The 26,428-nt window shown below is 40.3% G+C and overlaps 12 protein-coding genes across 12 annotated transcripts; 5 read left to right on the top strand and 7 right to left on the bottom strand.

Moving 5' to 3' along the window:
• Positions 1 to 12: 12 nt before the first annotated feature.
• FOA43_003305 (uncharacterized protein) lies at positions 13 to 2,001 on the bottom strand (the record flags this gene model as incomplete). The annotated part of the gene is made up of 1 exon (XM_038923556.1): positions 13 to 2,001. One exon carries the CDS (start codon positions 1,999 to 2,001, stop codon positions 13 to 15), a length of 1,989 nt encoding a protein of 662 aa, XP_038779484.1.
• A 156-nt stretch (positions 2,002 to 2,157) lies between these two features.
• Positions 2,158 to 7,956, bottom strand: FOA43_003306 (uncharacterized protein; the record flags this gene model as incomplete). Its single annotated transcript, XM_038923557.1, has 1 exon — positions 2,158 to 7,956. One exon carries the CDS (start codon positions 7,954 to 7,956, stop codon positions 2,158 to 2,160), a length of 5,799 nt encoding a protein of 1,932 aa, XP_038779485.1.
• A 676-nt stretch (positions 7,957 to 8,632) lies between these two features.
• FOA43_003307 (uncharacterized protein) lies at positions 8,633 to 10,650 on the top strand (the record flags this gene model as incomplete). Its single annotated transcript, XM_038923558.1, is given in 2 exon segments — positions 8,633 to 8,638; positions 8,653 to 10,650. The coding sequence occupies 2 exon segments, from the start codon at positions 8,633 to 8,635 to the stop codon at positions 10,648 to 10,650; spliced, it is 2,004 nt and encodes a 667-aa protein (XP_038779486.1).
• An 8-nt stretch (positions 10,651 to 10,658) lies between these two features.
• On the bottom strand, positions 10,659 to 13,151 carry FOA43_003308 (uncharacterized protein; the record flags this gene model as incomplete). Its single annotated transcript, XM_038923559.1, has 1 exon — positions 10,659 to 13,151. The coding sequence occupies one exon, from the start codon at positions 13,149 to 13,151 to the stop codon at positions 10,659 to 10,661; it is 2,493 nt and encodes an 830-aa protein (XP_038779487.1).
• Positions 13,152 to 13,265: 114 nt separating this feature from the next.
• Positions 13,266 to 14,275, top strand: FOA43_003309 (uncharacterized protein; the record flags this gene model as incomplete). The annotated part of the gene is made up of 2 exons (XM_038923560.1): positions 13,266 to 13,271; positions 13,319 to 14,275. 2 exons carry the CDS (start codon positions 13,266 to 13,268, stop codon positions 14,273 to 14,275), a joined length of 963 nt encoding a protein of 320 aa, XP_038779488.1.
• A 6-nt stretch (positions 14,276 to 14,281) lies between these two features.
• FOA43_003310 (uncharacterized protein) lies at positions 14,282 to 14,776 on the bottom strand (the record flags this gene model as incomplete). Its single annotated transcript, XM_038923561.1, has 1 exon — positions 14,282 to 14,776. One exon carries the CDS (start codon positions 14,774 to 14,776, stop codon positions 14,282 to 14,284), a length of 495 nt encoding a protein of 164 aa, XP_038779489.1.
• Positions 14,777 to 15,021: 245 nt separating this feature from the next.
• On the top strand, positions 15,022 to 15,411 carry FOA43_003311 (uncharacterized protein; the record flags this gene model as incomplete). The annotated part of the gene is made up of 1 exon (XM_038923562.1): positions 15,022 to 15,411. The coding sequence occupies one exon, from the start codon at positions 15,022 to 15,024 to the stop codon at positions 15,409 to 15,411; it is 390 nt and encodes a 129-aa protein (XP_038779490.1).
• Positions 15,412 to 15,439: 28 nt separating this feature from the next.
• On the bottom strand, positions 15,440 to 17,242 carry FOA43_003312 (uncharacterized protein; the record flags this gene model as incomplete). Its single annotated transcript, XM_038923563.1, has 1 exon — positions 15,440 to 17,242. The coding sequence occupies one exon, from the start codon at positions 17,240 to 17,242 to the stop codon at positions 15,440 to 15,442; it is 1,803 nt and encodes a 600-aa protein (XP_038779491.1).
• Positions 17,243 to 17,511: 269 nt separating this feature from the next.
• On the top strand, positions 17,512 to 19,977 carry FOA43_003313 (uncharacterized protein; the record flags this gene model as incomplete). The annotated part of the gene is made up of 1 exon (XM_038923564.1): positions 17,512 to 19,977. The coding sequence occupies one exon, from the start codon at positions 17,512 to 17,514 to the stop codon at positions 19,975 to 19,977; it is 2,466 nt and encodes an 821-aa protein (XP_038779492.1).
• A 50-nt stretch (positions 19,978 to 20,027) lies between these two features.
• FOA43_003314 (uncharacterized protein) lies at positions 20,028 to 21,686 on the bottom strand (the record flags this gene model as incomplete). Its single annotated transcript, XM_038923565.1, has 1 exon — positions 20,028 to 21,686. The coding sequence occupies one exon, from the start codon at positions 21,684 to 21,686 to the stop codon at positions 20,028 to 20,030; it is 1,659 nt and encodes a 552-aa protein (XP_038779493.1).
• Positions 21,687 to 22,336: 650 nt separating this feature from the next.
• FOA43_003315 (uncharacterized protein) lies at positions 22,337 to 23,623 on the top strand (the record flags this gene model as incomplete). The annotated part of the gene is made up of 1 exon (XM_038923566.1): positions 22,337 to 23,623. The coding sequence occupies one exon, from the start codon at positions 22,337 to 22,339 to the stop codon at positions 23,621 to 23,623; it is 1,287 nt and encodes a 428-aa protein (XP_038779494.1).
• Positions 23,624 to 23,657: 34 nt separating this feature from the next.
• On the bottom strand, positions 23,658 to 26,300 carry FOA43_003316 (uncharacterized protein; the record flags this gene model as incomplete). Its single annotated transcript, XM_038923567.1, has 1 exon — positions 23,658 to 26,300. One exon carries the CDS (start codon positions 26,298 to 26,300, stop codon positions 23,658 to 23,660), a length of 2,643 nt encoding a protein of 880 aa, XP_038779495.1.
• Positions 26,301 to 26,428: the final 128 nt, after the last annotated feature.

Here is a 26,428-nt window from a genome sequence, read left to right on the forward strand (position 1 = left end):
TATATACTTGTACTAATCGCATATTGGTAAAGATATTCCTGGCTTGAGCTTTCTGTCCTCAGTGAAGAACCCCCATTCAGTTTCCCATTCTCTACCCTCTTCATAGAATATACTTTTCCATGGTTCATTAAATGCTTCGAAATAGATAGTATGATACTTATCTTGAGGCACTTTGCAAATCCAATCATTTAGGAACTTCTGCATATCTTCGGGAGTGGCATCAGCACCTTGATACGATCCTCCTTTGTAAGGCCAACCAACCTCGCTTATCACAATTTTCTTGTTGTATTGAGGATTTATTAACGGAACCACTTGCTGCTTGTAGTACTCAAGTACCCAGTTAGTTCCGGAACTGGCATTAACACCCCCAAAAAATGGATGTATATTTATGCCAAAGAAATCAGAGGCCTCCATTACTTTCTCGTTCACAAGAGATCCCAATTCAGAAGTACCAACAGGTAAATCTGCGTATCCTAGGGAAATAGCATAGTTCTTAGCTTCTGTTATTAACTGAACCAATTCTTCTGGAAACTTGTCCTCACGGAAAAGAACCTCATTGCCAACAAATATAGCGTCAAACATGTCTCTTGGATATGTTTTGAGAAGATACTTCATTTCATCCATTTGTCTCCAATTCACATAATCGTCCTCGGCGACCCATACGCCTAAACTTAAAGTCATGTTAACTCCAAGATCCTGAATTGCTTTGAGAATATACTCTGCTTGGTTGCATTGGGTTCCATAAGTTCGTATCTTATTGGTTACCATAGACAATCTTGCTACGTCGAGAATAACATCTCTTTGGGTCACGCCACATTGCGGCTCCATAACTCCTTTGGGAGCATAAGCAAGACTATGGAAAACTTGATGCAAGTTATCCGAGGTCATGAGCAGCTCAATCTCCTTGTCAGAACGGTATGCATGGTTGATGTTTTCAAAAGAATTTTCGATACCTATCCAATGCGTAGTATTGGCACCAGGTCCACTCTTATTCTTTTTTTCTACAACAACGTCACTCATTCCACTATAGTTTTCGAGTATATACGAAACTATCTCCTGCTTGGTTAAGTTATCAAACCTCTCAAAGCTTTGAATGAAGTTTTCTGGTTGAGCACTTTTATTTGGATTAAGTGTCACATCAAGGATTCTTACTGCCACGGCTATTAAATAGACAAGTATCAGTCCACCTAGAACTCCAAGACAGACATATTTCCACAGATTGATCTCTGGAAATCTAGATGCTTTTCCGGTTCTGTCGTTTTCACCATTCTCCTCGTCCTGAACGTCTCCCAGTTGATTCTCGAGAGTGTCTTCTATTTGTAGTTTTGGTGATTTATCTTGAAATTTGGAGGTTTCTTGCTGCGGATACTTTACGTGAGGTGTCTGCGACCCGACATTCTGATTATTCTCAGAGAATGCATAGGATTTGGGGAGGAAACCATTTTCTTCTAAGGATTCTTGTCCTTTATTTGATTTCTCTGCAGTGTCAACTCCAACTGTTTTCGCTTCTCGTAATGTTCCCGCATAGGTCCCGGAAGATGATGCGTCCTCTTCAGTTTCTGTTGGGCTGACTAAATTGAGATGTTCGAATGACTCCTTATGAGAAGCTTTGGAATTGGAGATATCACTTGACGGCTCTTTAAAAGCTTTATACCTCTGCAAGTTAGAATAGGCCGAACCACTAGTAGGAGAAATGCCGTTCTTCCCCTTCTGCTTGGTTCTCTTGGCTGGAGAACTCGTATTGAGTAAAACCATTTCTGGATAACTGGATCCAGGAATGCATTCCGGAAGAACTTGCAACTGACTCTTCTGTGCTGCAAGAAGTGGTCTTACATGAATAGAGTCTTCACCCTCCTTGGCTGTAGACTCTTCTGTGAAATCATTATTTTCATAATTCTCTTCTGTTAAACTTTCCGGCTCTCCGTAGTCGTCTAATATAGCTGATACAGCCAGAGAACTGCCGCTATGGTTAAAGGCAGATATATTTTTTGATGATGACATTGAGTTTGGAAAGAAGAACTCAGCGAGAGAGTTTTACAATAAGCGCTTAAAATAATTATTATTTCATGAAGGATTTTGGATCCCAGTAAATTTCCTTTTCGGGAAGTTCTTAGGTCTTATACGTGCAATAGGGTATCATTAATTTAGTAAAGAAATCTATAAAAACTGAAGATTCTGAGTCAGGACAGTATTAAAATCATTAGCAGCAACATCTACCGAAGTTTTGAAATTGGTAATATATTCCATCACGGCCTTCGATACCTCGTTCTTCTCCAGACGACTTGATGCGATCATCTCTTCTCGCATTTCTGGTTTCACAACTCTTGAAAGCACGGCATCACTTTCAGAATAAACTTTTCTCACCTGCTTATCAAGTTCTTCGTTCGATATTGATATAAACAAGTCTCTAGCCACTGACAATTCCACTACTGAATCCAAGCCCCGAAGAACATCGATAGATTCAAGAAACTCCACCATATCCTCAAAACCTAGGAGATATGTTCCCAAACGTTCGATTATCCGATAAACGCAGATGATCGAAACATTTTCATGATATGTGTAAGAGGGATACTCACTGGTACCGGATATTTTGGTTAGAAGCGTTAGCACTTTAATAATGTGCCATATCTCATCACTATTGTAGGTGCACTCACTCAAGACAAGATGCGTGAAGATGGAAAACCAGTTGCCAAAATGAAACCAAAATTTCTTATCGAAAAGAACCAAGGATACATGCGAGGAAATTAGGGTGGACAACGCAATAATAGGCGAGACACGCTGGTCGTCGTCAATAAAGCCATCATTATTCAGACAGTAGTTGACTAAGTCCGTCTCGAACTCCCTAAATTTGTTGCATTTCAAAGACGTAATATACTCGCTTTCCAAGAGCAAGTAGAGCTCGTTTGTGCTAGACACCGATTCTAGCTGCTCGTTCAACGAGGACAATATCTGTGTAATCGAAAGCTTTCTCTTGAGGATGATAAATTCCGGTAGATCCTGCAACATCTTGCCGACAACGGTATACAAGTACCGAACAATCCGGGTGGCATAAACATTATACTTTCCAGGATTGAGAGTCGTTCTCTCGTGAAAAGTATACTCCTTTTCAAGGGCCTTGATATACTCCGTGAGAAAATCTCTGAATTTTCCATCTGGATTGACCTTTTTCAGCTCTAACACAAGCTGAGCCAAAATTTTCACAGTAATTTGCTGCTTATAATGTCGGAGATCTTTTTCTGAGAATTTGGTCACATCCAATCCACTTCTAAATGTCACATACCGGTGCATAAATCCTTGGGCAGCCAATGCCACAAAAAAGGATGAAAAGAAATGATTGTCTTCAATTGGCAAGTTCTTCATCAAAATCATAAATAAGTTCTCATGAAGGTATCTGAGATCCACTGGTCTGTAGTATTTGAGCAAAGCAGTGTAAAAAGGAAGTTCAAACCTGGTGCGAATTGAACTATCCGCAAAATACTGCCACTCAATATATGTCAAAGAGCCTGCAGTTACGTTCAACCTAGAAGAAAGATAGATCCATAGTAACACACATTTAGCCTTGAGATCATCGTTCTTAAAAGAAATGGACATAATCACAGACTTCAAAGATACCACCAACTCCGTTTTTAACTTCGGTTCCATTGATAATAAGATTTTTGTGTCTGTTATTTCCAACACCCTCTTGAGAACAGCCAATATAGTATTCGGAATATAGGTCATTCTGGAACCGGTACCGACCACTTCCAACTTCAAGAAAATACAAGTCAAGTCAACAGTTTGCAGTAATTTACGTGGATCATCAATTCCGTTACCTAACTGATTGTCAAAACAATCCACTAGGTTACGCAAGCTTTCGGCCACGATAACAATGCCAATACCCCCCTCATTTACTGCTGAAATGACTTGAGGCAACGCGTGCCTAATAATACCAAGAGGCAATTTCTGGAACAGGCTGAAATAACATCTTGATAATGCCAAAAGAAGCTCCAAGATAATCTTATAAGATTCTGATGTTTTAAAATCAAGGATCGCCTTAAATATCATCCTAAAGTGTCCAAGAAAATCCTTTCTGAACAAATAGGACATAACAAGCATAACGTTCGCTCTATTTTTGAGCAACATGATGGTACTCGTTTTGACAGATGCAATAGGAACTAACCTTTCCATAAGATTAGCTTCCCTGGAGTGGTCTAGGCGAGATCTCACGTACAGTACCAAGAACTTAAGGTACATGTCTAAACAACCATCTCTTTCTAAAAAAACATTAGAGACAGGAAGTGTGGAGTACCATAACATAGTAGGTCTCAAAGCACCAATGTTCTCAAACCGGCGGCTGCTGAGCAAACGGTACATCTTCACTAACAAATCTTCCTCAAATGTCCACGATGTATCCTGCATCACTTTAAGGATAGATCGAAATACCAACAACCATTTTTCTGGATCAGATTCAGATTTGAGAGCATCCATCTTCATAATAAAATACTCCCAGTCTACCAAAACCGGAAGTCGGGAATGAACAAAGTACAAGAAATTAACCACACTAATAACTGGAAGGCGTTTCTTCTCTACCATAGCTATCGAAGCAACATACTGCCAGGGATTTGGAGATAATGATAAGAACAAGCATCCAGCTTCAAAGAAAAAAGACTGCTTATCTGATCCTCCTTTAAAATACTTGTAGACCTTTGGAGCCGGCATAGAGCAGAACAAGATAATGTAGGCTCTCTCGAGCTCGCCTGCTTCCTTCTCATACTTGACATATTCCATATCGTTTTCACTTCTCATAATTTTATGAAGTAAGTCCATAAATATAAGATGGTACGGTAAGCAGAGCAACTTTAGCTTATCACTCTTTAAATTAATCTGCTGCTCACGTACAAATTCAAGTAAAATTCGACCCACTGCTTTCAAGTTATTGAAACTGGAATGCTTAAGATTCCAAAGAAGCTGAATCATTCGAATCAGGCATTTTCTCAATTCAATAAGCACCTGCCTGGTAATGGTTTTAGCCTCACCTAACGATGCTTGAATGGTTTTAAGCAAGGCCGTAATCAAACCTGGACATTCAGAAAATGGACCATAAGAGGAAATAGAGAATCTGACGCTGCAATACTCAAACACAGTATCATCCTCCTTGAAGTAGTCACCCTCCAATTTCAAGCACTCCTGAATCAGCCTTGAATAAACGACGGAATTTGACCTCAGCTGTAAAGATTGATACATCTGAAGAGTTATATTATCTAAGCTAGTTGCAAGAGGTCTCTGTTCATTAACTGCCCTGTCAAGCTTGGTGACAGTGTCAATAAATGTATTGCGACTAGGAGCATGCCTTTTAACATCAATTTTGAGCCTTTCATTAGGGGTCACACCTGGACATTGGGAATACGGTTCACTGAAAGTACCTTCAACTTGTGGAGTACCATTGACTTTGTTTCTCCCAAAATAAAACGCGTCTTGAAACGAAGACGCATTCCAGACACCAGAAGTCTGATAAGAATCACGAGATCTTCGGGACCGAGAGGGCCGTGTTTCCTGACGAACATGCTTCCTCTCCGAACGTTGACCCGACTTCGATATACGGGGAGTCCAGTACGTCCGAGCATAGCCTTCATTAGTCTTATTATCAGTTTCCTTAACGCTCTTGGTTGTTGGAGAATTATTAAGCAAAAAGGACTTCTTAACCGAGTCATCACTACCTTCAAATCCATCATCATACACCGTCATATGACCATCCTCAGGTTCACTCAACCATACAACATCAGGATGAGAGATAGATGAAGAAGAGATATGATTCCTCGCAGAAAGCTTCCTAAATCTCGAAGACGGAAGACGATGGAAACCTGGTTTAGTATATTTTCCCCCAGGACGAGTCATCTTAGGTAAACTTCTCATTTTTAGAGTGTTTGAACCCTTTGATGGACGCTTTCTCTTTTTTGTTGTTACACCTTTTTTTCTCGGTTCTCGGCTAAGCATGTAGTTCATTCCTGTCCTATTGTCCTCCTCAGCGCTGCCATCCATATTCATGTCATCTCTCATATGATCAATAAATACATCATAATCGTTTACAGTGATCAGATCATCATCATCTTCCACTTCAGACATTTCATGACTAGAATCACTATTGATGCCACTGCCATTTTCGCTATCGGATGGTATGAGGAACACAGATTCATCAGTATTACCTTTCAAGTCCTCCAAAGTTTTACTGACCTTGTGATACTCTGCTGGGTCGGCCTCCATCCCCTCGATGGGTTCGCTATCTGGTGCCAAAAATCGAGTCATCTCATCCAAAGGTGCAGATACCTGAGCATGAACTGCTTTCTTACGTCTGGCAATGCCGGGTAAGAGAGGCCCACTATCCGCATTAAAACCTCTCTTAGACTTGTAAACATTTAGGTGAGATCTGGAGCCACGCTCACCTGAAACCTTGTAAAATGAGGCGGGAAGGATTCCGTGTAATGCCATCCGTTTGTTTAACAGTCTATTCCTGAACATAAACTTATCATCATCATTAGAAGGCTCCGATGATGATATTAGCGACCTCGAAGCAAAACCAGTTGTCAACTGTCTGGAATTAGAATCACTAGGAATGTCAAACACGTGATCGTCCTCAGATTCAGCGTAGGTATCAGTATTTGGATCATGAGTAGAATGTTCATCGTCGGGGAACACATAATCCTCATCAGAGATGTCGAAGTTATCATTCTTTAAAAATTCCTTCATGCTATCTTCCTGTTCATTTTGACCCACAACCAATCGACGCCCATCAGATATAAGATGCTTATTCTCGTCGTCCAAATATGACTGGAAAGTCGATTTTGCAAAAGGACCCAAACCAATTTCTTTAACAACTCTCTGGTCTCTTTTGTGCTTGTACGAGACTTCAAGAAATTGTATGACCTGATCATACGACTCATTTGAGTCATACATATCGTTAAGAACATATGCAGAGACTAATCCAAGATGCACAGCGGTGTCTGTGACATACACATGATCCTGGGAAAATTTGTGTCGTCTAGTACGCCTGGAAACACGCAGTGGAGCAACTGGGCTACTGGAAAGAGAAGATGGAAGCCTGTCAGTGGAGTGAAAAGATTGGACAACAGGTACTATCTTATCGGGAGGAAAATGTTGGTCAAAAGTTGAGGATCTAGATTTGTCAAATTGCTCGTGACCTGCACTTACAATCATCTCCTGAGACGTACTCTTAGCCTCATTTATCTTTTCTTCCTCCTTTTTGTCATCACTTAATAAACTTACAACCGCTTTCTCTTCGACAACACGTCCTCTACGTCTGTTTGTGCTCATAATAACCTGCTGACTGGCATCCTCGTTATCATTAAGATATGCATTTGGATCTAATTGTTCTGGTACTTTCTCATTGTCAGTATCTACCTCGTTCTCGTCCTCAGTTGTATCAACATCCTGCAATTCCTTTTCGAGAAGATCATTCAGTCGTTTTTGATCTTCCAAATCATCTAATGCCTGGTCTTGCATCTCATAGAAACTTCTCCCATCCCTACCGGTCTGGTACTTCTTGAAGTCGTCCAAATAAACGTCAAAGTTCTTCTTTTTGAAGCGGTGTCTCTTGATCCCCAGTCCCTCATAAAACTTCCTGAGCTTCTTGTACTTCCTGTTGAGCATATATAGAATCTCCTCATCACTTTTTCCATTTTTTGAAAGTGTATCCAATTGCTCCCTCGAGGATAAGTTGAGGTATTCAGATAAATCGGCAGTGTAGACATGTCTTTGACAAAAGACATGACGCCTCGTTCTCTGAGTTGGTAAATCTGAGAAATCGTAAGTAAGTGGTTTCAAATCCTTCAGTATATGCTGCTGTCTTCTAAATATTTGTTCTTCGTTCTTCTTGTTTGCAGCTTCTATGTAATTCCAAGTGATGCATGTATCATCATCCACTTCTGATTGTGAGTCCGAAATGATATTTGGAGCTCCCATTAGTCAGACTATACTTCATGAGAGATGTGCAAGAGAAGAAACCTATTTCTATTCGTACACGATTGTTGATCAAACGTTATAATCGATAGTAATCGCGTAGGGCGCACTCAGTCAAATACCGCATTCTCTTTTTCGCGTTTCGACAAGAATAAGATTCTCAGATTTACGATTTCAACGGGTCTCAGAAACTAGTAGAAGAAAAAAAAAGAACCATGCTCATTGCAATTCAAGATATAAGATATGAACAAGGAAGGCTCTTTCTGCTTCTATCAGAGTGTTTATCCTTTAATAACTCTTATACTGTTTTCCTCAACAAGCTTACTGCAGAAACATTAACTGCCCCAAAGCTTTGTCTTTCAAAGAAATCTCCTTGCAATGTCTGCTCACTCGTCTAGGGCAGAGCATACTCCAGTTCCAGGATCCTCAAGAGCAGAGCATACCCCAGTACCAGAATCTCCAAGAACTCCTTCAAGGTATTCATCTGTCTCTGCTTCACCTTCAGGAAACGTGGCCACTAGCAAAAGAACTCCTGGCCAAAGAAGGTCAAAAGGCCATGTTCCAACAATACCCACAGCCACTGCTCAACTATTGACAACCACGAAGGTATTGCTACAATCCCTAACAGCGTGGGCCAATAAAACAGCCTCTGTGTCTGATGTTTCTCAGCGATTCGTACATGTTGGTGACAGTTTCAAGTCGCTCAGAAAATCTTATATTACCTCTGGACTTGATGTTTCTGATATGACGGATGTTCCTAGGCTGCTTCGTGGTGTTCTTGAAGAATCGCTAATATTGGAACCTTCACAACAATCATTGGATAGCTTTCTTCCAAAAGTCGGTCAAATCATCACGGACTTGATGAAGATACTCAAAATGAAACAGGCAGAATTTCAAAGGGTTACAGAGGCTCGTAAATCTTCATCTACCATGCTCTCAGTACCTGAAACCTTTCCTGACTCACTAAGCACGCCATCATCCAGTCACAGCGCACCATCAATCAAAATATCTCCTATTAATAATTCACAAGCATCATCTGAGAATCTGCAGAGCTCTTCTCCAAACAAATCTATGCTATTTTCACCTTCTCCAAAGGATCCCCTGGCACGATTGCAGAATAACCATGCTTTAATGAGGAGAGCTTCGAAAAGATTCTCTGCTTACCAGACTTCCAAGATCATATCTATGAATCGTACCGGCACATCATCGCCCGTTTCTGGATATACCCTACCGACCACCGATGAAGATACCCTTACTAAAAGTCCGAATGGTAACGATCCTCAACCTGCCCTTCCTTCCAGTCCACTACAAGAAGAGGTGATTAAGAACATCAGGGAATCTGAATTGGATAAAACACTCTCCCACTCCCTCATTGAAGAGGATGATTCCTCTCGTACCAGTCAAGCAAGCCGTACTACTACTGTGTACCATTTACCGGGTGGTAAGGGCAGAATATACCTAAAGATCGGCAACAAGGTCAAGAAAGCTGACTTGAAACTACCGACTACTCTCGCCAGTATCAAAGTTTTGTTCACTCAAAAGTTTGATTATTCCCCCAATGGTGAGATATATCCAGCTATTTATATACAGGAGACTTCTTCGGATGTGAGCTATGAAATGGAGAATGTAGAGGATATCCAAGCTGGGTGCATTCTCTCTCTTCAGCAACCTGATCTGGCCACAGTGATTTGCCAGCATCTTGACAATAAATTTGGTTTAATGCGTGATGAGATCTCAAAGATTGAGAAATTGACTGTCGGAAAACCAATAGATAAAGAAGATAAAGTCGATGCTGAAGAAAACAGTAAACAAGCCAGCATAATCAATGATACAGTTGTGGTGTCCCTTAAAAGGGAAATCAACGAGTTAAAATCAGAGCTTATTAGGGCTCGTCAGCAGCAGGCCAAAACTAAAGATCAACTGACGGATAATGTTGGTAGTTTGCTTACTTGGGTGCAAGAGTTACAGGCGATATCACTTTCTCCCACGGGTCTTATCAATAATCCTTACATGGATCATTGCAGAACAAAAGTTAGCAGCGAATGCGAATTATTGGTTAGTAGAATTGATAATTTGCAAGACCTTATTGAAGTACTAAAAGTGGATATTACCAAAAGAAGAAGCCGTCCTTCAGAGAAACAAGTTCTACAGATTCAGAAAGAGCTAGGTTCTACCAAGGGTAATTTGGAATCGCTTACAAAGTATATGGTTAAGGAGAGAAATAACTGGAACAACAGATGGCAATCAGAATTGACAGCAGTCTTGGAAGAACAGGAATTCTTCAAGGAGCAAGAAACCATTGTTCAATTACTTGGAGAAGATCTAGGCTCTGCGGATGAGACATTTGATTTGATTGTAAAGTGTTGTGAGGAACTTGCAAAAAATGCGAATATTCTCAAGGGACCCAGACTCCCGGTTGTGGACCCATCGGTGTCGATGCATGATGTAAAAAATATGGTTCTACAAGAAGTTGAAAGTCTAAATCCTGATCACGGGCAGAGAGTGGATGCCATTTTGAAAGCTGAGAAGGTAAGAGATATGGAGCGGAAGATGTTGAACAAAACTGCATTTGAGCAGGAATTGGGAGATTTTGTTGGTAATAGTAAGTTGAAAAGCAACGGAGGAGTAGATGAGGTAGAAAGGCAAAGAAAGCTGAAAGATGAGGAGAATTTAAAAAGCCAATTCGGTGGCATTTGAATATCTATCTATAATACACGATTACTTCTGAGAAGAGCATACACGTCCTGTTTCAAATCATCTTCCTCCAAAGCCAGTTTAGGAAAGGGGAGCTTTTTCTGAATTGACCCGAACATATCATTCAAGAATGAATGGAACAGCTCTGGAACGAAACAATCACGCTTCTTAATGAGACGATATGATGATATGAAACGAAGAGTTTGAGCTTTGATTAAGTGGTGAACATTCTCACGAATGGCATGAATCTCATTATGTGCGAAAGCAAATATTGGCGACTTAAACCTGATTTCGAAAGAATACATAAGCCTCTTGTAGAGTGCAGCAAAGGAAGGTAGATTGACAGGATTCGAGATATAACTGTCCACGGGTTTCAAAAATGAGATATCTTTTAGACTAATATCCAGAGCAACGAAAGTAAGTGATTCATCAGAACAATCTGTCTTGAGACGGTTTATGTTCAGGTTAAATTCGTGTATTGGCCTGCAAATCAATTTTCTAAACCGGTGGATCACCTGTTCGTCAGTAGAGAGAACCAAAAAATCGTCGACAAGCCTAAAAACCCCAGTATGAGCATCTGTATCAGTATGCGTAGCTTTCTTAATATAATCGAGCACAGTATCGTAAACCATATCAAATAATATTCCGGAAAGGTTAAATCCTTGGAATAGTCCTATTTTCCTCTTATAGGTTATTCCATGGTACACGACAGCCATTTTGGAAAGTTGGTCGTCGACAAAACGGATAATCTCAGATTTAGTGAGAACTATTGGGTGGGTTTTCTCAACCGACGGCTTATCATTGCGGCAGGCCAATTCCTCTACGGACTCCAAGGTTTCAACTTGTGCAGACATCACCTTGCGACGCTTTCTGGACGTCACTACGTTCTTCTCATCTAAAGTTTGAAACTGCCTGACAACAATCGACTCTGTTTCCGAATATGAGTTAAGTTGCTGGCGTACCACCCTTTTCGCTAAGTCAAGCGGAACAGAATCATAAGCGCTCTTGACATCGAACTTCAGTCCATAAAACTTTGGGAATGATCCAAATTCACTAACCAGTCTCTTCTTAAATTGGGAAACTTTGATAATCAGATTACTAACAGATGAAATACAACCATCGTTTTTAGCTCTAACTGCCTGTAGAACCGATAATATTGGCTGCATATAATCCTTCTCATACTCCATATAACTGAAATGCTCCTGGGAAATACCTTTAAAAGGTGGTGCTATAAGTCTAAATCCTTTCGGCTTGGGTAAAAACTTCAATTTGGCAACAAAATCGTCGTTTTCGAAAAATGACTTTAACGAATTGGTGGATTCAAGAGACTTATCCAAATGTTTGACAAAGTACCTTCCTTTAAAACGGTTGGAAATCGAGGTCCACACTTTGTGCCTATAAAAGAGCATAATGCTTTTTTGAGAGCCTTCGGTGACATGAAAGAAAGAACCAGCAAGCCCGCTAATGAATCTTCCAAAGAACCACTTGAGGTACTTCTCGAGCATAGATTGCGCCCGTAGAAATTCAGGTTTAGTCATTCTAACATCTGCCCTAGGCTTTAGCCAGCATATTTCATCAATCTTCAATCCCCTTACCAAATTCTTGACATCAACTTTCTCTCTTAGGGAAACATGCAAAAATTCGGCAATCTTAGTGAATAACACGGCCTTATTTGATGAAGAACCAATATGCTCTAAAGGAAACACCTTATCAACAATTATAAGAACAAATCTCACCACAAATTTCTTAGATGTTGCCATCTTGAGAAAGTCGTCGCCCTGTACACTAGCGTTACCGCAGACTGATTCCAAGATGTACGGATACTCGTATTGTTTCTTGGTATGATTGATCATAACAGTCTTCAAGATCTTGGTGATCTTCCTGAATCGCTTAGGCGCTTTCTTTTCCACTTGAATCTCGTCTGGGAAAATCTCCCGAAGGCATTCACGAGCGGTTTCAGGAAGAGGACCACGTCCTTTCAAAGTTGCAGGCTCCTGATAGAGCATATCTCTATATGAAACCGTTCTAGAATCATTTTTGACGTGTTTATATTTGTAGTCATGTAAAGGCCCCCATAATTTGAGCCCATTGACCCCCATATATCCATCGTAGTTAAATAAAAGCTGCAAGAACCCTTGAGCACCTGGTACAATATGGCGTATTGCTTTAAAAGCAGGACTTTTTAATAGTTGAATGGAGAAGTTGACACCAGGACAAACAAAAGGGCTGGACACATTCAAGAGTTGACCGCCATCAATATATCCACAAGTCAAAACGTCCTGTTGATCCTCATTCATCAAATACGCTACTATGGTATCGATAAACTTCTCGTGATCCTCATATTCCGCAGCAAACTGTATATTTCTGGGGATTTTACGTGGGTCAGACGATGGCACAAGAATAACAGCATCAAATATGCGTAAAGCTTCTTGATAAAGCGAGCCAGTGATCAAATCTTCCAGTGGTAAATCAACGAACGATTCGACGTACTCTCTTAGACGCATATCAATGGAGCCATGTGAATAGAGCTGAGATAAGAGATGAACTTTGAGAGACGCGAATGCGACAAGTAAAGAGAGGGAGAAAAATCTATGCAATAGTTGAACTTCAAATTTCCAATGACAGTAGCTGCTTAATCGATCGGCGATATCTCGATATGATCAGCCTGAAGACCGAAGACAACATCAACTATGACAATTACGTTTTTTATAAAAAGTTTAAGCGTATTCAACTATCTCAAAGTATGGTGGTACCGAAGCTGGAACTGTACTGGATTGCAACGATTGAACCACCGCAATCTGCGAGTATTGTAAAGTTAACAAAGAGTCGATTTGACTATACAGCAGATAAGATCAAGCATTTGAAAAGGTTTAGAAAGAAAATTGATAAGAAGGGGAAAGTTTTACTTGACGTGGTCATATGCCCTGAAGATGATATAGAAGAGAATCAACTACGAGAGATTCTAAAACGATGTCTTAGAGCAGATGATACAATAGTATACAAAATTGGAATTCCCGTCAACAAGCCATATGGCAAGGAATTGAACCTCGAATGGTCCCAAAAGTATTGGCCTTTGGTTTGGAAGGGCAATCCAATGCTACAAGAACTTGACGAAAGTTTCAAGGAGTTTGATGAAGATACGGTGATGAAGTATTTGAAGCAGATAGTTGAACTGTCAAATGGTCACACGGACAAGCAAGTTCCAGTTGTGACAATTTTCGTTGATCACCTAACCGATCAAGTAATGTCGCTAAAGATGGATGAAAGATCTGAACAAGATCCCATGAAACATACAATTCTCAGCTGTATAAACGAGATAGCATGTAAGGAGCAGTCAAGAAGAGAGCAGAATGAAGATACCGCGATGACTAATAAGTATCTTTGTCTCAATTATGACGTTTATACCACGCACGAACCCTGCACTATGTGCTCCATGGCTTTGCTTCACTCGAGAATTCACCGACTTATATATATAAACACGTCTCCCGTGACAGGAGCCATTGGTGAGCAGAGTGGTTGCAGGTACATGATTCATCTCTCTTGTACTTTGAATTGGAAATTTGAAGCTTTCCAGTACATTGGAGATTCATTAAGAGTCCTGCAGCTGGACCCTTCTATTCACGTGTGAAGATAATCATTTCAAGAGTTCTCCTTCTATAGATTCTAACGTTTTTTGTAGTTTCCCAAGAGATTTATCATTATCTGACGAATCGCATTTACATTTCTGCAACTTATCAACTATCCTATTAATTTCCTTCAATTGATTTTTGCATTCACTCTCCACTTGAGTAATATCTTCTCGTAATGAGTTATCTAAAAGCATCATGGATGCTACCAATTTGGAGAACTCGTCATCACTAATCTTACTCGTTTCAACCACATGCTTACTATCGTAGTAACTGACAAGCTTCAAGTTTTCAATATTATCATCAATGCGTTTATTGATGACTCGATTTTTTTGTTGGTTCAACAAAGCAAACAATTCATTCACCATAGAGTCGTCAACTGAGCGACGCGCTACTTTATTAAAGAGAGAGCGGAATTGTTGTTTTGTAATAACCTGGAACAATTCTTTCTCCAAGTAATTTCGAAGAATATCCTTGGAATTGAGATTTTCTGTATCTGACATTGAAGGTTACACTGCCGGTCAAAAGCTCAGATGAAGTAGACTTGACGCGCTGAGAACTTTGGGTGACAAAGCTCTGAAACGGAGACAGTTTCGCGAACTTCTGAAAAAGACTGAGATCCAAGGATTCTTCAAATGTGCTCAATAAAATTCACGATGCTCGAGAAAAAAAATGTATGCACGTTTTAGATATGGGCTTTTCTTCTTTCAACTAACTGCTCAGTAACTCATTTGAAATAAGCATAATCATGGAACTCTTACCTGAAGGACAAAAGAACAATACGGAAGTGAACTGGGAAGATCAGCAGAAAATTAACAATTTCTCTACGCTCATAGCGAGAAAGGACAGACTTTCAGAGGAGTTGAAAGGATACAGGACGGAAAAAGAATATTTGGACGATCTCTCGATGGAAATTGAACTTCTTGACGAAGACGAAAAGGTAAACTATAAAATTGGTGATGCATTTATACTACTGAAACAAGAAGAAGCTGTGGAAAAGCTCCAGCAAGAGAACGACCATTTGGACAATGAAATATCTAGACTAGAGTCGTTGGTAGAAGATCTTGACGGTAAATTAGCAGTGTTGAAAAAACAACTTTACGCAAAGTTCGGAACTGCTATCAACTTGGAGCGTTAATTATGACAGATTGTAATAATATACAAAATCAATTTATATTCTTCTGTCTCTTAATGAGACCAATCTCCGTTTCGAGATTGTCGCTCTGCTTCTTGAGGTCAATCAGGGAAGCGATGCTACGAAGCAAACGGTCAAAACGTGAACAAACTTTAGCAGTAGGCATAACAGGACGTACGGCAATTCCCATCTCGTTCAAAGTCTCGTTAATCTTGCTCTGTACCGCAGGCTTGAAGCTTGGAAGCTTTTGTGAGCGAATAACAACACCTGGTTGAATTTTTTCCTCATGAACTGTTATGCCGTACACTTCCATCTGTTCAGGTGTAAGCCTGGATTGTAAGAGCTCTTGAATCTCATTGTTTCCTCCGTTATTATCTAAACGTGACGTGGGGGAATTAGAACGATGTTTCTTTTTAGTTTTCAACAGAGCACCGTGATTGGCCTGCTGCTGACGTGCCTGTAAAAGCTGAGTATGCGGAAGAGCATTGGGCCCTAATTGAGGAGCCACTGGAGCTTCCGGCTTTCGTTTCTTCGATTTGTCTGCGTTCATCAACGAGTTGTATAGTTGTGTCAACCCGGCAGAAGTCATGTATTTCTGTACGGATGCTGAAGCTTGAGGAGAGTCCAATAACTGAAGTAATTGGGCCCTTTCGGTCAGCATCTTCTTAGCGGCCAACTCAAGTTTACGTGCCTCTATCACCAATGACTCTTCTTCTGCTATTTCTGTAGGTGCTCTTTCTAGTAAATGTGTCAAGTAACTTCTTCTTTCCATCTCTTTGTTCTTATCAAATGCCTTGAGATTTCTGATCAACGTAGCATCCTTAGCAGCGTCTGACTGGCTTTCTAAGATTACTGCTGATACCTTATAAAGCCGATCTTTGAGGTCCTCGAGAGTTCGTCCTTCACTACTAGATGTATCTTTCTTCTGGCCCAGCGCTTCACTAGCCTCTTTTTGTGTTTCATTTTTGGGAGACTCAGATGCCTTTGTGCTCTCACTAACTTCTTCAGTAATCTTAGCTGCATTTTCTTTTCCGTCGTCTGCTTTATCATCATCTTGATCCTGCTTTTCTGCAACTTCACTTTCACCTTTCGCATTTTCATTTTCACTACCATCCGCATCTTCTAGAGAGCTTTCTTCCGTAGGCCCTGGTTTTGCAACTGCCTCATCATCATTTTCCTCTATTTTATCCTTAATAGCCTCTTCATTTGTATCCTTATCAATCTCTTGGTTCGCATCAGAGCCTCCGTTTTCTCTCTCTTCCTTCTCCTCCTTGTTTTCAGGTATTTCCTTCACAAATTCATAGTTATCACCAATAACCGCCCATCTTAAATCATAACTCTTTGCAATGTCAAACAAATACCTAGTCTCATTATAGCTCCAGTTGCCATCCAAATCTTTCAAATGCTCGTTATAGTATTCCTCAGTGAAATCTGGAATATCAAGTTCTGTATTATATTTTTCAAACTGATAGTTCTCCTCTAAATCATCATCATCCTTCACAGTATCTTCTTCTGTCGTCTTAACCTTACTCTTAATCCAATGGTGTAGCACTAATTTATCTTTACCTCTTGCACCATTCTTAAACGATCTCCAACTCCAGTGTGTAAGTTCCTGCGAGCTCAGTTTATCCTTGAATTTGACTGACTGTTTGTGTAGTGCCACCGGTGGCAAGTTTGGTCCAATCAAGTTGAACAATTCCCTGTTCATCTTGCGCTTTTTATTGTTTGCCTCCACCGTTTCTTCCCGCTCATGCTTTTGCTGCTGTTTGAGCTCTTTTCCCTGCACACGAGTCTCCTCACTAATATTGAGCACATCTAAGATATCAGAAGCCATGACTATGCTTTGTATAAGAAGTCAGCTATGGGATTACTGAGAAGAAAAGATACGCTTGTAGATAAAAAAGTGGATTCTCATGTAAAATGGTATTGAAACGCGGCTACAAAATCGTCGCGTCGCTGAGCCAATAATATCCGCATTTCAAGCTTCGCAAATAGAAACCTATCATATTCTGTCCTTATAGTAGGGAGCACAAGAGGAAGCCTGTGTTTTCATAGTCTCAATTTCTTAGAAACGTTGCAATATTTGCAACTGTTATTGGCACCATGCTTCCCAATTCTACTAGAGGAAGAACTAAGATTCGGCCACCCAGAAAAATTCTATCTTCTGAGGTTGATGTAGAGAAATCTTGGGCAGTTCTCCAGAAAGCCATTGAGGAGATTCAGCATAAAAACGCTTCCAAACTTTCCTTCGAGGAATTGTATAGAAATGCGTACAATTTGGTACTTCGCAAGCATGGAAAGTTACTTTATGATCGTGTTGAGGGGCAGATTCGTAAGTGTCTTTCCGAGCAGGTTCGCCTAGGACTATTAAATAAACTGGCTTCATCGGGCATAGACGATCGTCAGTTTTTACAGGCATTAAATAAGGAATGGGAAGACCATTTACTTAGTATGAGGATGATTAGTGATGTGCTAATGTATTTGGATCGTGTGTATGCGAAAGAGTCACATCTTCCACTAATATACGATGTTGGCCTAAATGCTTTCAGGGATAGTGTTATCAAGTACAATAACAATGAGATTGGAGATAAGATCATAACTATCATAATTGACTACTTGAACAGAAGTCGCCTTGGTGAAATAGTCGACAAGTTCATTATCAAAGCAGTCATTTATATGTTTGAATCCCTTACTGAGGTTGTTAATATCGATATTTCTTCTGTTAGTGGATCCGCTAATTACGGTGAAAATTACTACTTACATTATTTTGAACCGAGATTGATGCTTTCCAGTCATGAATATTTTGAAGATAAATCGATAGAGTTACTTGACCAGAGATCCGGAGTCATATATATTGAGAAAGTGACCCAATTGATCCAGGATGAGGAGTCTCGTATCCAAATGTATCTTCCCGATGTCTCTGCACCTAAGATGTTGGAATTGATGGATAATGATCTTATATCGAGAAACTTGGAATCTATTATGATGTTCGAAACTGATGGTCTTAAACTTTGGATTAATGATGATAATTATACGTTACTACAGCTGTTGTTCAAATTGATCACGCGAGTGGATTCGGAGCATGAGATGTTGAAGCGAAGGCTTCGAAGTATCATTCTTGAAAACGGGGAAGAGATAAATCAACTTTCTAATGAACAGCTAGAACAGGAAGTAACCCAAAAGAAGCAGGAAGAAGAGAAAAAAAGGATAATTGCTGAAGCTCATGGTAAGAAACTTGTGGTCCGTCACAGATCAAGTAAGGAACAAGCCACAAGATATGCTATCAGGTGGATCCACAATTTTCTTTCATTGAAACGCAAATACGACTTGGTGGCCGAGAAATCGTTTGATAATAACATCGGCATACTGGAAGAGATAGATGCTGCATTTTCTACATTCTTCAACAGCAACAACAAGTCTGCTGAGTATCTTTCATTATTCATCGATGACTGTATTAGAAGGTCCCTCAAGGATAAGTCATCCGATGAGGTGGAGCAAACATTGAACAATTGCATAGTGGTTTTCCGTTTCATTAAGGACAAGGATGTTTTTGAGAAATATTACAAGAACCATTTGGCTAAACGTCTTCTCCAGCAGAAATCTCTCTCTAGTGAGATTGAGATGAATATGATCACTAAGTTGAAACAAGAAATTGGATCCTCGTTTACTGCCCGATTAGAGGGCATGTTTAGGGACATCAAGTTGTCTCAGGAACTCAGCTCAGATTTTAACAATAGATTTGCTCGTCAGGATGTTGGTGAAACTGATGCAGGTGCCGAGATTAGACAGAAAAACCACGGAAGAAAGCTTGAGCTTGATTCGTCCATCCTAACAACTAGTTTCTGGCCTATGCCTATAAATAAGAGTATGCACAGTATTCAATACCCTGACGAATTGCAGGTTCTGAAAGATCAATACGAGGTGTTTTATGATATCAAACATCGGGGAAGAAACCTCACATGGGCTCCAAATTTTGGAACGGTTGATATTCGGATACACTATCCGAAAAAGACATATGAAGTTAATATGGCTACACTTGCCGCCGTTGTCATACTAAAATGCTTCAACGACAGCGAGGATTTGAGAAATAAACATACATTTGAAGAAATTCAGGGAATCACACAAATACCGGTTCCCGAGTTAAAACGTCATCTGCAATCAATATCAGTTGCATCAAGATCTAGATTGTTAAAGAAAACGCCGATGTCACGTGATATTTGCGCTGGGGACCTGTTTGAGATCAACGAGCATTTTAAGTCCCCCCAGACAAGAATCAAAGTGCTAACGGTCGCTTCTGGATCTAAAGTGGAGGATGATCTCCAGAGGAGTGAGACGATGGAGATCATTAATAAGTCTAGAATAATGGAGACGGAAGCAGCAGTTGTGAGAATTATGAAGGCTAGAAGGGAGCTAAAGCATCAAGAATTGATAAATGAAGTGATCAAGCAGTTGCTAAATCGGTTCAAGCCGCAGCCGTCTTTCATCAAGCAACGCATAGAAGACTTGATAGAGAAAGAATACTTGAAAAGAGACGAGAAAGATAGATCTATCTACCAATACCTTGCATAATTCCGTCGTTATTTCTTTACGATACATTGTATTTATGTATATTTATTTCCTCAATCAACTCTTGCTTCTGCCAAACTGTGAAGAGTACCAACATTATTGTTGAACTGCTTGCCTTTCTTTGTTAGTTTCTTTAGCTTATGTTTCACCACCATTACCGGCGCTGTACTTTTTCTCACGAGATAGTTGGATAGTGAACCTAAAAGAACACCTTTCATGGCAGAGGCTCCCTTTGATCCTACCACAATCAAGGTAGGGGATATATGTTTAATCACGCACAATATAAAATGCCGAGGGATTGGATGATGCGACGATTGAATCACCACATGAACCTGTAATTTTGTCAATTTGAGAAGTGACAGTATGTCCTTTGTGATTCGCTCGACGTTCTCTTCTCTCAATCTATCTCTGGATTTTTGCGAAAGCTTCTTTCTTCCTTTTACTGAATTGCTTCTATTTGCCGTGCTGTTTCTCTTTCCCCTTGGTTGAATACCATTGAGTTGCATCGAAGAATACTCATCATCCTCAATAACATTCAGCACATAGAGAACTGATCCGTCCACAAGAACCGTTCCTATACACCACTCAAGAGCGTTTTTGCTTTCTTCGGAGAAATCCAGACATATAATGAAACTTTTAGGATGCTTTAGCCCTGACCCTATCAAGATCTCAAAAAAATTTCCTCTAGTTATAGTCCTAACAGATCTTTGAGTTTCCGAGTTAGTCTCTATGGCCGAAATCTTGATGTTCTCGTTCAAGACTCTAGCCAACTCTGAATCTATCTTCTCCTCAATGTCATTTGTATATGGAATGACAAATCCGTCAGTTGGATCAGGAGACGAGGTAAGTTTCTTTTTATATTTAGCATACTCTTGTAGTTTCTCCTTTCTCTTGGGGTTGTTCTTGTAGAAGTTCTCAGGATCAACGTGAATTTGAGTGCCAGCCTCTACCGCCGTTTCTTCCACTTGTTTCATAAAATCAGTAGACACATCCCTACCAATAGCTCTAGCATTTGCCGCAGCTCTTTCCGCTGCCAACATCTCGTCCAATTTTTCGGCCTGAATAGCATCCTTGATCAGCTTTCTATTATGAATATGAACTATTTCTTCATCCTTCGTATGTATTCTTGGTCCAAATGTAGTTGAATAAAGTGATGACGTCCCTCTGTTCGAGGATGTACGAACAGGAGATATAGAAGAAGATGGTCTGCTTCCTCTGATATTATCGCTGCTTCCATCTCTGCTACTGCTGTTTCTCTGTAAAGAGACATGCTTCATACCGGGAGAACTTGGTGGCGATGCAGCAGCCAACGCAGTGTAAGTAGAATAATTTGGTAGCACACTTCCATCATCATCATATGAGAATTCGTTATCAGTGTCACTTATTTGCTCCTCCTCACTTGTCTCGTCTCCTCCATAATGAGTATCCGCCCCGGGAACGGCTTCATTGTCATAATCACCCTTTTCGCTGTCACTTTTTCCATAGTCAGGCATCAATCGAAGAGAAGGATCCTGTGAAGTTATCATAAAATGCTCGTCAGGATCCCAACTTGAAGATCTACTCAGAGATCTACTGAGACCACGAGTGGTTGATCGGGACAATGTTCGATCACGACGGCCATCCCTGTCGGTAGTCATTGCATTTAATTGTTGTCTTTCCAAGATTTGGGCTATAAGCCTCCTCTCTTCTTCCATAGCACCTTCTAGAGACATGTTGGTTAAAAGGTGCTTTTAAAAAAAGGTATGGGGTGTTCAGTATGAATTAAGTGAGGTTATCGAGATAAGCAACTGTAGTACAAAAACTAGAGGAAAAAATTAATGTGAGTGAAAAGAGACAGAAAGAAAAGTTACCAATCTCTCGTCTGGAGGAGCAGTTGAAACCCGCCGAGAGGATTTTGGGCAATCAGATTATGATTCGGCACAACGATAGTTAGAATTTCTCTTCAACCTTATTTTAGTGGGTTTCTCTTACGGTATAATCTTGACATCCAACTGTTAGCGGTGCTTATTTTCCGGAACGAACAATTTCCATATCTGGGGTAACCAGATTTCTATTCCGCCCGGGAGCTCGCAGCACTCGCACCCAAACGAGATGAAGATTGAAAAAGAAGTACTATATCACACTATTCCATTAAGTAGTTGTATTTTTGTTTTATTACTTCCATAGACTTACTTTGTCGCTAGTTGGAATGTATAAAAGTAATTGTGCATGGCTCAAGGTGCTGGTACAGAAAAGATTCAATTCCATACTAACTGATGCAACTCAATTAAGAACCACAAATACATTGAAAAAGCCTCGATTCGATCTAAAATACTATTATGAGAACTTCGATTCATTCAAAGATATCTGTCAACGCAGAGAGATGCCCTTCACTCTTTCCGACAATTACTGCTACAAATATGAGACGCTAAATAACCTTAGGTCTGAGATGCTTGCCACAAGACAGAGGCTCAATATAATGAACAAGCAAATGAAGTCTCTTATTATTCAGGAAAAAAAGAAGGGTGTTGATCATAAAGAGGAGAAGATTACCACTGCCAAGGTTATCAAGCAGCTTAAAGAGCCATTAGAGAGAGTTTCCGAAAAGTGTAATGAATTAGAGGATGCACTTACGGCGGAGGCTTCTATGCTGCCGAATTTGATCCATACCTCAGTGGCCTCGAAGCAGAAGCTAGTGAAATATCTTAATCCTACCAAAGAGATTATTGACTCAAAACTAGACGATTTCCCTCTCACCCGAAACACGAAACTCGATCATAAGGACATTATGGAAAGATTAGGATTGGTTGATTTTAGAGAAGCCACTAGAGTCTCTGGTAGAGGATGGTATTATCTCAAGGGAGACGCTGCCTTATTAGAACAGGCACTTGTACAGTATGCCTTGAAATTGGCCCGCAATTGCGGTTTTAAAATGATTATTCCTCCTTCCATGGTCAAAACTGATATTACCAATGCTTGTGGTTTTCGACCAAGGGATCAAAATAATGAAAAGCAAGTGTATGAGCTCACTGCTGATGATACATCAAGCAATCGCCTATGCATGACCGGTACTGCAGAGATTGCTTTGGCTGGTCTTTTCTCAAACCATGAATTTAAAGAAGTTGATTTGCCTGTTCATTATGTAGGCGTTTCTCGTAGTTATCGTGCTGAGGCTGGAGCTGCTGGTCGAGATACTAGAGGTCTCTATAGAGTGCACGAGTTCACTAAAGTCGAATTATTTTCGTGGGTTAAAGGAGATGAAACTGTTTCCATGAAAGAATTTGACCGGTTAGCAAATTTCCAAATGAGATTCATTGAAAGTCTTGGATTGACAGCAAGAGTGTTAATCATGCCTTTCAACGATCTTGGTGCACCAGCATACAAGAAAATTGATATAGAGGCGCTGATGCCTGGTAGAGGTGCATGGGGCGAATTGACCTCTGTTTCTAACTGTTTAGATTTTCAGGCTAGGCGGTTGACGACGCAATACAGAGACGCCAAAGATGGCAAGCTCAGATACGTTCATACTTTAAATGCTACTGCGTGCGCAGTTCCGAGAGTCATATTAGCAATTGTTGAGAATTTCTATGACCCTCAAACAGATACTATTGTTATCCCCGAAGTTTTGCGTTCCTACATGGATGATAAGGAGAGGATCAGTAAGCAGTAAGCCTGCAATTATAGAATAAATCTTGTACATAAACCTACTTTAATAGTTCCATGAACTTCTTTTCATCCTCATCATCCAACCCTAAAAGTGCCTTCATCACCGGTAGAAGCATTTCTCTCTGATCTCTGTGCTCTAGAAATCCAAAAAGCACGTTTTTAATGTAGGTGGATTTCTCCTTGTCCTTGTCTCCATGTTGCGTTCCAGTTGGAACTGTAGGTGCCTCGATCGAAGAAGCAATACTCTCACGTCTTCCACTAGACATATCTGTATCCCCGGGGCTGGCCGAGTATGATGAAACTTTCTCCCCAGAAGCAGCACTAGATCTTAGTATCTTGTACTGCTGTGTAAGTAGTTTGTACTTCTTGTTCATTCTTACCAATTTTTGTGCATTATCATTGCTCGATCTCTGGAGCACCTTGTTGATCTCCTCAAATTTCCTTAGCCGTTGCTCATTTTCTTTCAAAGAGGCCCTTAGAGCATCGGTCATCTTCTGTGTATAATCGTCATCACGATCATTACCGAATGCAGTCAGAGAAGTGGGCACATCCGTCGCCTGCTTCGGTTTTGTCTGACTGCTCTTTAGACTTGCTTCTAGATTGGCGTTGTCTTTCTTCAAACGATCGCAGTCGCTATTTAAGGTTCGAAGCTTCAGCCTCAGTTCCTCTATGAGCTTCTGACTTTCCCTTACAGTAATTGTGCTGGTGCTTTCTGTTGTATCCTTCTCCTCTAATGCTGCATCCAACTTAGCCTCTAATTCCTGGATCTTGGTGTTTCTATTTTGCTCTGTATCCATTACAAGTTTTCTCATCGTACCTGCCTCTCTGGTTCTCTCCTGTAACATCGATCTGGATTGAGATAGCTCCTCCTCTAGAACGTCTATTCTGCTCTCGTATTCCTTACTTCTCATCAAAGCCTCCTCAATTCTTCTCTTCAGCGAATCCACCTCCGTGTCGTTCGTCGTTTTATAATCCTTGGCCTCGCTATATTTATCTTGTAATTCCTCAATCTTCTTAACAAGTTTATTGTTTTCGGCAGCCACTTTATTCATCCTTAATTCCATCTCGTTTTGATGGCTTTTGGCAGATTTAAGTTGGTTCGCTATCTTTTCTTTGGAATCAACACTGATCTTAGTTTCGTACTCTAGTTGTTTAACTTGAACTCTTAGATCAACTAGAGCCTCGTTTAGTTTGTCTTTCTCCTCTTGTAGTATTTCAATTCTATTTGCCTTGTCGCCGATTTCCTTCTCCTTTGCCTTAACGAGAGCTATATTTTTCTCTCCGTTCTCTTTGAAAGTATTAGATTGATTAGCCTCCCTTTGAAATTTCTGGCTCTCTTCCTGCAAATCGTTAATCTTTCTATCGAGTTTCTCTTTCTCTTTTTCGGCATCATCCAGCTGTTTCCGGAGCTTATCATTCTCATTAAGACAGCTTTGATACTTCTTAGTCAATGATCTTTTCGTCTGCTCATAGTCTTTCAATGCCTCGGCATTCTGAATGCGCAAAATCTCTAACTCAGCATTATTTGCATCTATTTTCTCCTCCAATTGGTACTCGCCAACTCCATTTTCAAGCCTTTTCACTTTCTTTTGACTCTCTACAAGCTCGTCGCCAACATCTCTAAGCATATCTCTCAAGTTTTCAATCTCTTCTTGATTTGCACTCACTTGCTTCTTCAAATCTGCAATTATTAACTCTAAGGATTCATTATTAGTCTCCAATGTGGAATTTTCAGAAAGAACAATTTCAGTTTTCTTAGCATTTGCTGGCTCGTCATCATTATATTTGTCCTCTTGGGATTTCTGGATCTCTTTCTCCTGCTTAAGCTTTCTGATCTCCTTTTCAAGCCTCTCATTATCTTTCTGAACAATATCTAAGGTTTCCTTCGTCTTTTCTATACCCTTTATCTCCTCTCTGGCGCTATTCAATTGATCTTTAAAGTCTTTGTTCTCATTTCTGACTTCATTAACTGTTTTCAATAGAGAGTCCTTTTCTTTCTTCAATGAAGAGGCACTGTTTGCTTTTTCTCTAAGTTGCTGACTTAAAATGTCAGCTTTCTTAGAAAGACCCTCTAAATACTCCTTAAAAACCTCCATCTCGCTAATACCAGTGCAAGGAGTAGTCTCCTTCAAAACTGTTTCAAATCCTTTAATAATCACGCTCTTCTCCTTTTCCACTTTGTATGCCTGATATAGTTGCGGATACAATCGTTCATATTTTGAAAACTTAAGAAGTAACGGGACAATCTCATTGGGTAGCTCCGAGAACTTGACTTTAGTTCCGGAAACATACAATTTCTGGACTCCGTGAACTCCGGCATGACGAGAATTGCTACCGTTAGATGGCTTCTCACTCTCTGCTGAGCTAACAGATGATTCTCTCTCTGGTTTTACGAAATTGGCAGCTTCAGCCTCCTTCCCGCTTATATTCTCATTCCCATTGATGTTTTCTGTAACATTGTCGCCTTTATTATTATCCTCTTGATCTATTTCACTGGGTTTCGTAATTGTGGCCGGGTCAGGAGTCTCGATGCTCATAATCTTAGCAGCTCTTTCAGGGTCGAGTGATTGAACAGTTCCGTCTTGCTGCTGTTTAGTGACCCTAGCACTGCTAACCTCGTCGTTGAATCGAGATATTTCGTCGGTAAGATTTTTGCTAAGTTGGGAAATCCTCGACAGCATGTAATGGCCAATCTATTAACAGCAAGAGTCAAATGTAGCACCGTTATGCTCTCTTATGGATGCTTAATGGATAGTTGCAACTATTCAAAAGTTCGACTCGCGATATCAAAATCTCAGTGACGTGAAAG

Source organism: Brettanomyces nanus, chromosome 4 (genome assembly GCF_011074865.1).
Source record: "Brettanomyces nanus chromosome 4, complete sequence".
Lineage (NCBI taxonomy): Eukaryota > Fungi > Ascomycota > Pichiomycetes > Pichiales > Pichiaceae > Brettanomyces > Brettanomyces nanus.